The sequence below is a fragment of the Ovis aries genome, chromosome 7 (assembly GCF_016772045.2).
Source record: "Ovis aries strain OAR_USU_Benz2616 breed Rambouillet chromosome 7, ARS-UI_Ramb_v3.0, whole genome shotgun sequence".
NCBI classification, from domain to species: domain Eukaryota; kingdom Metazoa; phylum Chordata; class Mammalia; order Artiodactyla; family Bovidae; genus Ovis; species Ovis aries.
In genome coordinates, this window is record NC_056060.1 from 24,808,584 (window position 1) to 24,821,365 (window position 12,782).

General features: G+C 42.5%; 1 protein-coding gene and 1 pseudogene across 6 annotated transcripts; one reads left to right on the forward strand and one right to left on the reverse strand.

Annotated features, from left to right (window-relative positions):
• Nucleotides 1-334: 334 nt before the first annotated feature.
• Nucleotides 335-613, reverse strand: LOC114114950 (V-type proton ATPase subunit e 1-like; annotated as a pseudogene).
• Nucleotides 614-4,939: 4,326 nt separating this feature from the next.
• On the forward strand, nt 4,940-12,647 carry RNASE9 (ribonuclease A family member 9 (inactive)). 6 transcript variants are annotated; one of them, XM_042252220.1, is made up of 3 exons: nt 4,940-5,071; nt 6,934-6,984; nt 11,508-12,647. In XM_042252220.1, the coding sequence occupies exon 3, from the start codon at nt 11,514-11,516 to the stop codon at nt 12,060-12,062; it is 549 nt and encodes a 182-aa protein (XP_042108154.1). In that variant the 5' UTR covers nt 4,940-5,071; nt 6,934-6,984; nt 11,508-11,513; the 3' UTR covers nt 12,063-12,647. The 6 variants fall into 6 exon arrangements, with proteins under 6 accessions (XP_042108154.1, XP_042108153.1, XP_027826490.1 ...); XM_042252219.1 differs by having other exon boundaries at nt 4,940-5,067; XM_060419028.1 differs by having other exon boundaries at nt 4,974-6,312.
• The last annotated feature ends 135 nt before the right edge of the window (nt 12,648-12,782 follow it).

Genomic DNA, 12,782 nt, shown 5'->3' on the forward strand with positions numbered 1-12,782 from the left:
AACAGTTTTTAAACATTTTCCTGATTCTCATGTTGTGAGCAGGCAGGAGCCATCTTCAAATCCACAGAATTCCAAGGAGAGAGTAATGTTATTTCTCAGGAGAACAGCACTTTAGATCTCAGAAGAGTATACATAAATATTTTACAGAGGCAGCATAGTTTAAACAGGCACATCATTCATCAAAGTGTAAAAAGGGCGACAGGAAAAAAGCACTACATTGTAGAATATGATATTCAAATGTGGGTGAAAATTTAAGGCAGCTGATGGCCACAGTCAAGGGATGTGGTCTGGGTATGGAGGTGTTTTTTCATCTAGAGGAGTTCTCTGCATGATCTCAATGACTCAGTATGGTGAGCAAGACAATTCCCCAAGGCCAGTGATATTTGAGGTACCAGAATGTTTCATTTTCAACTGTGGTCCAAAGAGAGGGTTGAGGTGGGCCTGAATTGCAATCAGCCAAAAGAGATAGCAGCAAATGGAACAGGTCACCAACACAGGGATAACAACTCCCTGCTTGGGATCCTTAGGGATGAATCAGAGCATCTGGAAAGCCAGTGATGCTCCAGAACACACTCGTCATGGTAAGAGACACGGTGAGGCCAGTATATACCATGGTTGCTGTGGAAGGTGCCAGCCCTGTCAAGTTACCTCACTTTAATCCCATCCTGAATTGATGCTTTTGAACTGGGGTGCTAGGGAAGACTCTTGAGAGTCCCTTGGGCTGCAAGGAGAACAAGCCAGTAAATTCTACAGGAAATCAACCTTGAGTATTTACTGGGAGAAGTGATGCTGAAGCTGAAGCTCCAATATTTTGGACACCTGATGTGAAGAGCCGACTCATTGGAAAAGACCCTGATGCTGAGAGAGATGGAAGGCAAAAGAAGAAGGGGGCAGCAGAAGATGAGATGGTTAGATAGCATCACTGACTCAGTGGACATGAGTCTGAGCAATGGGGAGCAGCACTGGAGCAGGAGATAGAGCAGGAGCCCCATGTGTGTTGGAGGGCACACGGGGTAGGTCCTGGCAGGCTGGTCAGAACACTAGGCAGTTATCAATTTGGTGTCTCTGCACTGGGACTGAAAACAAGAAAGTCTTTGTTCTGACTCTTTTTTAAAAAACTTTTCTTTACTCAATTATTTAGCTGCACTGGATCTTAGTTGCTGCACTCAGGACCTTCGATCTTCATAGCAGCATTCAGAATCTTTGAACACTCAGAATCTTTGAACATTGCAAACTGAGTCTTAGCTACTGGATCACCAGGGAAGACTCTTTGCTCTTACTCTTCAATAGTAGAAACTCAGTTTCTTAGCAGGGGACCAAGTCCCACCGGCTTTCAAACTAGCTAAAGGGGTTAATCTTCTCAGTGTCAGGCCCCAGTGCTGGGGTGTCTAATATATGACTCATTCTGTCACTCCTCTGAGAGGATCTTCAAGTTTGTGATATCTCCTTCCTATTCTGTGTCACTTACAGGTCTTGATGAGATTTGGTGCTGAAAGCTCAGCTTCTGTCTACACCAGTGCCAAATCAAATCTCAGAGAGAGTTTTGGTTGCCTTTTGGATAGCTTTATTACTTTACCAGGCAAAGGGGAACACAGCTCCTGGCTTGAGAAACTATGTGTCCCTACCCAGGAGGAGTTGATGAAGAGTTTTATAACAACAGTGCCCAAGGATGGGGTTGCTGACAAGCTTAGGTTGTGTGCAGGTCTCAGATGGTTGGGTCTTTTAATCCCGATGAGTTTCTCAAGTCTTCAGGTGGTTTCTTGGCTGCTCCTCCCTCTTGATTAGCAATCTGCCCTTTGGAACTCAGGGAAGGCCACGGAGGCTGGAGTCTTGCCTATGAGAAATGGGACACAAAGAGGCCTCTACAGGGTCCCACTTGGTTTCAGATTGCATTTCCTCCTCCTACCAGACTCCATGCAGGCCTTTCTTTACAGCTTTGGTTGTAGAAGAACCTTTCTGCTAGTCTTCAAGTCATTTGCAGCAAAAGTGCCTCTCTACGTAGTTGTAGGTCTGATGTGTTCTAGTGGGAAGGTAAGCTTATGGTCTTCCTACTTCACCATCTTGGTCCTGTCTTTGGGGTTTTTACATTGTTCATGAATCTAACTTTTTGCACATAAGTAAAAAGTGAAAGTGAAGTCACTCAGTCATGTCCATCTCTTTGTGACCCATGGACTATAGTCGGCCAGGCTCCTCCATCCATGGGATTTTCCAGGCAAGAATACTGGAGTGGGTTGCCATTTATTTCTCCAGAGGATCTTCCTGACCCAGGGATCGCACCCAGGTCTCCCACATTACAGGCAGATTCTTTACCATCTGAACAACCAGGGAATCCCTTTTACACACAAGGAGTACATAAAAGAGACTCTTGATGAAAGTGAAAGAGGAGAGTGAAAAAGTTGGCTTAAAGCTCAACATTCAGAAAATGAAGATCATGGCATATGGTCCCATCACTTCATGGCAAATAGATGGAGAAACAGTGGAAACAGTGGCAGACTTTATTTTTGGGAGCTCCAAAATCACTGCAGATGGTGACTGTACCCATGAAATAAAAAGATGCTTACTCCTTGGAAGAAAAGTTATGACCAACCTAGAGAGCATATTAAAAAGCAGAGACATTACTTTGCCAAAAAAGGGCCATCTAGTCAAGGCTATGGTTTTTCCAGTAGTCATGTATGGATGTGAGAGTTGGACTATAAAGAAAACTGAGGACTGAAGAATTGATGCTTTTGAACTGTGGTGTTGGAGAAGACTCTTGATAGTCCCTTGGACTGCAAGGAGATCCAGCCAGTCCATTCTAAAGAAGATCAGTCCTGGGTGTTCATTGACGGGACTGATGTTGAAGCTGAAACTCCAATACTTTGGCCACCTGATGCGAAGAGCTGACTCATTTGAGAAGACCGTGGTGCTGGGAAAGATTGAGGGCAGGAGGAAAAGGGGATGACAGAGGATGAGATGCTTGGATGATATCACCAACTCAGTGGACATCAGTTTAGGTAGACTCCAGAAGCTGGTGATGGACAGGGAGGCTGGCATGCTGTGGTTCATGGGGTCTCAAAGAGTTGGACATGACTGAGCGACTGAGCTGAACTGAGCTGAATATTTGATTAAATGTATGTCACATGTTTACACATCCTTCCACTGATGAACACTTCAATCATTTGTTTATTGTGAATAGTGCTGCTTTGAACATGCATGTACAAATATCTGTTTATGGTCTTGCTTTCAATTCTTCTGGGTATATATCAAGAAGTGAATTTTTAAATTAAATTTCTTTCAATTTAGAACCACTAACAGAACCACTGACTGTAACTGCCCACCCTAGCCCAGCATCATAGTAATCACTTACAGGAGTTATCTTAAACTAGAGGGTCTAGTAAGGAATACAAATCCAACAAGCTACCAGTAACCAGAAGAATACAGGAAAGATCAAAAGGAGAGAGGAGATTCCTGTCCATAAGGCCCAGCAACTTCCCAGAATCCTTGCTGGACTCCATCTTGACTGACACATGTTCCACCAGGAAGGATCCAAAGGTAAACCCAATTACCATAAAGCCCAACACTGCAATCCCATGCAGAACATTTCTCCTGGATTTCCTTACCCTACTACTCTCCATCCAGGCCCCTCTTCCCAATAAAATCTCTTGCTTTGACAGCACATGTGTCTCCTTGGACAATTCATTCCTACTTTGTCTCTGTCCATTCGGTGCCCCTCTGTAAGCTCAGATACTCAGGACATCACAGTGACCCTAAGGGGAAGACATGATTTGAACTGAGCAACAACTGTGTTTCGGTGGAGCCATTGACCCTCTGGGACTTCCAAGTGGCACTGATGGTAAAGAATCCACCTGCCAATGCAGGAGACCTAAGAGACACAGGTTCAATCCCTGGGTTGGCATAATGCCCTGGAGTAAGAAATGGCAACCAATTTCAGCATTTGTGCCTGGAAAATTCCACGGATAGAGGAGCCTGGCAGGCTACAGTCCATGCAGCTGCAAAGAGTCGGACATGACTGAGCACACACACACACACATTGACCCTCTAATGACCCGTAAGGATCGCATTATTCTCCAGGTTTTCTCATTTTGACCCCATTCTCAGCTCAGTTATGGGTATGAAGGCCTGAAACATAAATATTGCCTCCATATGTTTGTAAAAGTATAAATTTAAATATGCCTAAGGTGAGATTTCCGCCCCCCCCCCTGAATTTAATGGAGAGATACTTTGGGATTTACTCACAAAGGTAAGTCTAATTCTAAAGACTGAATGTTTAGACTCTCTTTTTATGCAACCATTCAAGCTAAGGAACTGACATTTCCTGATGCTGATAAAGGGTAGGAGTTCGCTGATATGAAAATGTGGCATTCTGAGAAATTGGCACTTAAAATTGGATAACATGCCCAAATCAGCTCTTAAAGACACATTTCTTCAATGACACTTTCTCAGATTTATTTATTTAACTTTGAGAAACTGACAACTTTCAAGACCACAATAAGAAATAAACTGCTCAGAAACAGCAGTTGAATAAGGTTATGTTTGGGGCTCCCCCTCCCTCACTATGTAATCCTTATTTCAAACATTATTTGGGACCACGTTGTAGATATCTTCTGTGTTTTGATTTTCCCCCGCCTTTTCAAATGGACATTTGCTACTTTTGTATTTGGTGTCCACTCCTTTGTTTATATTGCAGGGGAGCAGCCTTTTGTCAGCAACTGCAGTTCTACTGGGGTTTTAACTGTGTGATTTTGCATTTTCTTCTCAGAAAAAAGCATGAACTTCAGGTGGACCAAAAAGAGGAACTCACATTTCTGGATTTATTCACATGACAAAAACAAGACCAATCAGAAAGGTTATTTTCTCTGTTGGATGAATGTGAGAGAGGATGGCATATCTTTCAGTGACCCTACATAGTGTTATAAAGGTGGTAATGATTTACCCTGCCATTCTGTGGAGAGGCCCTGCCTGCACATGAACTTAGCAAAGAAAGCAGAGTGGAGTGAGAGAGAAAACAAGAGTCTAGTGAAGGACTGGATTTCTTCATCCTGCTGTGTGCCCTGGACGTCTGCCTCTGTGAGTCAGTATAGGTCCTCTTGGGTTTAAGTTAATTTTTTGCACTCTTGCCCCTGGTCTGGTTAAAACCAGACATTCCCCTTGCTGGAATATTATGAATATTCTGCATCTGTAAAATTTCATTGATTAATATATTTGTATAGTCTGGAAAATAATCCATTCTAAGAATCTATAATTCGATGAATATAGAACACTGATTATCTCAAATATTAGCTCTTACAGTTATAATTGTAGTGGTGTTTTTGCTGTGTCCATGAATACATCCATGGCAACTTAAACTTTCCTTAAATTCTTGGACATTTGTTTTTGAAGTTGAAATTTTTGTTCCTATGCAGTAAAACTTGCTGTCCATATTGCCATCTAAAATATGGTACATAGAATTCAAGATATTGAAATTGGGGGGAAGTATCAGATTTTTAAAATAATTTTTATTACACTTGCCAAAGTTTTCACTATAACCAGAAATATAGGATTATTCCCCTTATCACACTCTCACCAGCAATGAATTTGGAAACTTTAATAGTTATTACCAGTTTGAAAGATACAAATTTCACTTTTATTCTGTGGTTGGGGCTATAAAATTATTACATGATTATTGTCTATTGATGCCTCATATTAAGCTGTATTTACAAATCCTGCCTTTCTTCTTTAAAGAGATTTACACTGAAAACACTTAATGACCCCTCAGAGATATATATTCATGTACCTAAGGAGCCTTTGACTAGTCTCAGTTTTTTTAAACTGTAAATAGAGTGTTCTGACCTGGGAGTCAGGACCCATACTTGAGAAGAAAATGCTCTAGACAGCCTCTCTCAGGCCCCTCCCAGCCTATAATCTAAGCTGCCTTAACACTCCCAAACAAGTTTAAAAGTAGAGGAATAACCTTGTGAATTTGTTTAAAGCGCAAATTTCTGGGTCCATTCATAGACACAACAAAATGCTTTTTCACTCTCCTCATTCACCCTCATCAAAGAAGCTCTTTAGTTCCCCTGCGCTTTCTGCCATTAGAGTGATATCATCTGCATACCTGAGATTGTTGATATTTCTCTCGGCAATCTTGATTCCAGCTTGGGTTTCTCTAGCTGATCATTTCACATGATGTACTCTGCATAGAAGTTAAATAAACAGGGTGATAATATACACCCTGGAGATACTCCTTTCCCAATTTTGAACCAGTCCATTCATTGTTCTACGTCTGGTTCTAACTGCTGCTTCTGACCTGCATACAGGTTTCTCAGGAGGCAGGTAAGGTAGTCTTGTATTCCCATCTCTTTAAGAATTTTCCACTTCGTTGTGATTTCGCAGTCAAAGGCCTTAGTGTAGTCAAAGAAGCAAAAGTAGATGTTATTCTGGAATTCCCTTGCTTTCTCTATGATCCAATGAATGTTGGCAATTTGATCTCTGGTTCCTCTGCTTCTTCTAAACCCAGCTTCTATGTATGATAAATTCTCTGTTCATGAACTCTGAAGCCTAGCTTGAAGGATTTTGAGCATTACCTTGCTAGCATGAGAAATGAGCACAATTTGAACATTTTTCAATGTTAAAATTGAAAATTTAAAAATTAAATTTACTATTTAAAAATGAAAAAAAAAAAAAAGGTAGTTTGAACATTGTTTGACATTTCCCTTCATTTGTTTGGAATGAAAACTAACCTTTTCCAGTCCTGTGAATCATTCAGAAAAAGAATTATCAAATACATAAGTGAAAGTGTTAGTTGCTCAGTCTTGTCTGAGTCTTTGTGACCCCATGGACTGCCAGGCTCTGTTTCTGTGGGATTCTCCAGGCAAAGATTCTGAAGTGGGTAGCTATTCCCTTCTCCAGGGACTTTCCCAATCCAGGGATCAAATTGGGTCTCCTGTTTTGCAGGCAGATTCTTTATCATCTGAGCCACAAGGGAAGCCCCGTTAAATACATAAGGTAACTTTCTAAAATTAATTAATTTTTTAATTGAAAGATAATTGCTTTATAGAATCTTGTCATTTTCTGCCAAATATCAGCATGAATCAGCCATAGGTATACTTTTTTCCCCTTTCGCTTGAACCTCCCTCTCATCTCTCTCCCCATCCCACCTGTTTAGGTTGTTACAGAGCATAAGGTCAGTTTTTAACTTAGAGATGAGTGAATGAACTTTATTCTCCAAATGATCAGTACTGAAATTACATATAAACCATGTGAAAAAAAATCACCACCTCTTTTACTTCAATATAAATTCCAGATGGATGAAAGGCTCAAACTTTCTGAAAATCCATAGACATAAGATAGCATGTAAGTGAAAATACATATACTTGGGGGTGAGAGAAGATTTTGAGAAGCCTGAAACCACAGCATGAATTCATAAACAAAGGATGAAGAGTGTAGAGGATATACAAAATGAAGGGCTGTCCTGGCCCTGGTGCTACAGGAGCCTCAACGCTGCTGCCCATGCTTACCCTGTCCTGCTTCCTGCAGCCCAAGACACCACAGAGAGCACAAATATTGATATCCATCTCTACCTTGGTCAGGGTCTCTGGGTTATTTTCAATATTAGAAAATAACTTGGGTTTTTCCCCATTGGAAGACTTCTCTTCTACCAAGAGCACAGTGTAGTAAACAAACGAAAAAACCAGGAGACTGTTCTGCAGCAGCACAGCTAGGCTTTGTGGAGCATGGAAGTGTTTTTACAGCTCTCCGGTGGCTCAGAGACGAGTTTAGTACTGGCCACTTTGGTGGTCTGTGTGTTTCTGGCAGTCTCTTCTCCTAGAGTTACACAGTCAACCTAGGGAAGGAGGTATATTCTAGCCTCAGGTGGGGAAGCGAGACTGAAGGCAGTCATACAATAGCACTGAGGAACAGAGATGTGAAGATCAGACTGACTTGTGAAAAAGGCTTGAACCAAGATTCTGCCAGACCTAAAGTAAAATTTGAAGCAATGTCCCATCACAAAGAGATACTGTTTACTATCAAACAACAACAAAGCTATAAGAATATCTTTATCATAAGCTTGTTTGGATGATGATGTATGTTTAGTGCTGAACTCAGGGCTTGGTGTATACTTGCCTATGATCTTCAGTTCAGTTCAGTCGCTCAGTCGTGTCCAAGTCTTTGCGACCCTATGAATCTCAGCACGCCAGGCTCCCTGTCCATCACCAACTCCCAGAGTTCACTCAGACTTACGTCCATCGAGTCAGTGATGCCATCCAGCCATCTCATCCTCAGTCGTCCCCTTCTCCTCCTGCCCCAATCGCTCCCAGCATCAGAGTCTTTTCCAGTGAGTCAACTCTTCGCATGAGGTGGCCAAAGTACTGGAGTTTCAGCTTTAGCATCATTCCCTCCAAAGAAATCCCAGGGCTGATCTCCTTCAGAATGGACTGGTTGGACCTCCTTGCAGTCCAAGGGACTCTCAAGAGTCTTTTCCAACACCACAGTTCAAAAGCATCAGTTCTTCGGCGCTCAGCTTTCTTCACAGTCCAACTCTCACATCCGTACATGACCGCAAGAAAAACCGTAGCCTTGACTAGATGGACCTTAGTCGGCAAAGTAATGTCTCTGCTTTTTAATATGCTGTCGAGCTTGGTCATAACTTTTCTTCCAAGGAGTAAGCATCTTTTAATTTCATGGCTGCAGTCACCATCTGCAATGATTTTAGGCATTGTTATTTATTATTTTTATTTTTACTTCAAGGCAACCATAAGAAAGTACTTAATTCAGCCGTTCAACTTTGCTCCTCTCTTTTCCTATTTCAAGCACTGCCACTCTTTCGGGCGGTCAATATTCCCAGTATCAGGATATCTCCAGCCCTGTCCTTAACATATTCACTCTCTGAAGCTTTGACCATACAAAGAATAAATGAGGCAAAAGACCATGGGCAAAGATAGGCCAAGAAGCCTGCTCTCTAGTGTACCTAAGGTACTTGGCCTTCCCCTGGGAAGAAATCTTCCTTGGAGAATTCTTGTTCAACAGTCAGATCTGGACAGGGATTTAAAAGAGATCAACAGACCCAAGAATCCTCTATGAATGATGACATTTTCCACTAAATAGTAGACTGTGCCCTGATGTCTAGCACTTGGGCCTATTTTCTAGACCACGGGTCACTACTGCTCAGGCTCCCTTGTTGTTGATGTTGTTGTTTAGTCTCCCAGTCATTTTCGATTCTGTGACCCCATGGACTGCAGTAAGCCAGGTCTCCCTGTCCCTTACCATCTCCTGCAGTTTGCCCAAGTTCATGTTCATTGTGTTGGTGATGCCGTCCACCCATCTCATCCTCTGACACCCTCTTCTGCTCTCACTCTTTCCTAGCATCAGGGACTTTCCCAGTGAGTCATCTGTTCGCATCAGATGACCAAAATACTGGAGCTTCAGCTTCAGCATCAGTCCTTCCAGTGAATATTCAGGCTAGATCTCCCTTAAGATTGACTGCTTTGATCTCCTTGCTGTCCAAGGGACTTGCAGGAGTCTTCGCCAGCACCACAGTTTGAAGGCATCAACTCTTTGGCATTTTGCCTTCTTTACGGTCCAACTCTCACAACCATACGTAACTACTGGGAAGACCATAGCCTTGACTATATGGACCTTTGTCAGCAGAGTAATGTCTCTGCTTTTGTCTAAGTTTGTCATCGCTTTCCTGCCAAGAAGCAACTGTCTTCTGATTTCATGGCTGTAGTCACTGTCCACAGTGATTTTGGAGTCCAAGAAGAAGAAATGTATCAACTTCCACATTTCCCCTTCTATTTGGCATGCAGTAATGGGGCCAGGTGCCATGATCTTAGTCTTGTGTTTTAATATTGAATCTTAAGCTGGCTCTTTCACTCTCCTCCTTTACCCTTATCAAGAGGCTCTTTAGTTCCTCTTCACTTTCCGCCATTAGAGTGGTATCATCTGCACATCTGAGGTTGTTGCTATTTCTCCCGCCTATCTTGATTTCAGCTTGTAACTCATTCAACCCGGCATTTCTCATGACAAACAGAGTTACAGCAGACAGCCCTGTCTTACTCCTTTCTCGATCCTGAACCAATCAGTTGTGCCATACAGGGTTCTAACTGTTGCTTCTTGACCCCCATCCAGGTTTCTCAGGAGACAGATAAGATGGCTTCCTTAAGGAATGTTTTTCTTGAAGTCCCCTAACATGATTAGCATGAAGCATTATAAAGATGTGCCTCAGAAGTAGGTGCCATATTAAATATTTCCATTTCTTTTTAAATAGTAGAATTCTTGAAAGAATATAAGGAACCACCCAGTTTCCCACATTTGTGTGGTAAAGACAGTTGTTCATGTATATGACAGGTATTGGAGAAATATTAGTGCAGCCTCCAGTGGGGTGAATAGACATGGTGACGCACACATATGGAAGGAAAGCTGTGGCTGTGCAGTCTCTGATGAGGAGGGTACCATGATGGCACATAAGCACACAAGATGGGAAGAATTTAGAGATAGGAAAATCTGAGACGGAACCATGAAGTCTTCCTTAAAGAAAAGATTAAAAAAAGACTCACAAGGTCAGTAATGTACCTTAGTGAAAGAGTTCTTCTGAGTGGGGAGAGGTGGCCGAGGAGACTGTAACTTGGACCCACGATTCCAGGCAATGAGGTGATAATAGTATTTAGACCAATCCACACACATTTGGTGCTCATTTGACATGATGGATCTTGCTTGATCCCTTGTGCAAGGGTATTGATGGTCAGAAATGAGCAAGAGGAGAAAGCCAGAAGATGAAGAATGAAGTGAAGTGAAATCACTCAGTAGTGTCCAACTCTTGTGACCCCATGGACTGTAGTCCATCAGGTTCCTCTGTCCATGGGATTCTCTAGGCAAGAATACTGGAGTGGGTTGCCATTTCCTTCTCCAGGGAATCTTCCTGATCCAGGAATCAAACCCGAGTATCCTGCATTGCAGGCAGATTCTTTACTGACTGAGCTATGAGGGAAGCCCAAGATGAAGAATGGTCCTCAGAGAAGCAAGATGTTGGTGAGGGGGAAAGGGGGATCATGTACAGCTCTTTAGAGCAAGTTCTTAACTCCAGGAAGAGAACAGATACATTTACTTCAGAAGGAGGGAGTGCATGAGCCTCTTCTCTGCCTCCTGCCTCAGTGCCCTCTTGACTTCTTGTCCTCTTTCCCTTCCTTCCTGCCCTTCACCTCTCTCTCGCTCTCTTCCTTGGTTCTTCCTTGTTTCCTTCTCTCTCTCTCTCTCTACTGTTGTCTCTCTCTGCCTTTCTCCTCTTCTCTCCATTTTCCTTCACCTTTCCCTCTCTTACCCACAGTCTTTTAGATTGAATATAGCTCCCCTAAGGTCACCTTGGAGTAAACATTTCACAGGTATTGAGATAGATCCTGAGTTGTCAAATTTTAAACGGTCCAAAGTCTTAGAGCTCAGAACAGCGAAAGGTGGTAGAAATGGGCCTGCACAGGAACAGAAGGCATAGCCTCACAGTGGACATAACTCCTTCTCTCTTGTATTCCCTCCAGGAAAACATGGGGACTCTGATCAACAAGCAGCTCCTGTTTCTGCTCTTCCTGCTGCTGAAGCCACTGCAGTTTGTGAAGATAACTGATCCACATTTATCACCTGAAAGACGACAAGAAATAGAAGACTATATAAATGACTTATATGCTACAGGGCCTACCAAACCACCTACCAAGGAAACATTCAAAACCCGTGTCATTATTGATTCTGAAATGCCGTTAACTGACCGAGAATACTGCAATCTCGAAATGAAGATGAAACGTGTTCACAATAGGCTTTATTGTGTGAAAGAGCATTTCTTCCTCCAAGCATCATATGACGACATTCAAAAGATCTGTCATAACATGTTTGTGCAGTGTAAAGATGGGATTAGGAAATGTCACAGGAGCCGGAAAATAATATCAGGAGTGCATTGTGTTTTAACAAGTGGGGTCATGATGCCATTTTGTGAATACATATCGTCTTACAAGGAGGGATGGGTCTTTATCACTTGTCAATGGGAAGATAATACTGGAGAAATTATCCCTGTGTCTGTAACTGATATTTTGGCCATATAAAGAACCATCCACCAGGAAAATCTCTTTCCCTCCACCCCTCTAGAAGTATATTCTCTAAGATGTTAAAGCAAGAAGATAGAATCCTATTCTTACTGATCCTTACAAGTCAAACTTGAGAATGGAAATTTTGATCCCATTTACTTTCATCATTCACTGCCTGCCCTTTTTCTCCTTACACCAGGCAAAGGAAAGGTGGGCTGGATTAGGAGATAGTGCTCTGAGACATGGATTCAAACAGGTCACAGAGTTTAGCACACTTTGAATTTTTTATGTGGATGAATGCCTGCAGGGAAAGGATGACCAGCACCAAGAGGAATAGGAAATGTTTCCTGATAAGTGAAAGTGAAAGCCCCTCAGTCGTGTCCAACTCTTCGTGACCCCATGGACTATACAGTCCATGGAATTCTCCAGAATACTGGAGTGGGTAGCCTTTCCTTTCTCCAAGGGATCTTTCCAACCCAGGGATTGAACCCAGGTCTCTCACATTGCAGGCAGATTCTTTACCAGCTGAGCCACAACAGAAGCTCCAAAGTTGTATCCATGTGAATTTCTGGTTCAGTAGAAATAATAAAGTGCATCGATGTAGCTGGGTGTCTCTGGAATGCTTATGTGGGGTTTTTGGGTTTGCCTGACCTTCCTCTGTGACACAACTTGAAACAAAAAGAATTGAAGGGACTTTCTTGGTAGTCCAGTGGCTAAGATTCTAGGCTCCCAATACAG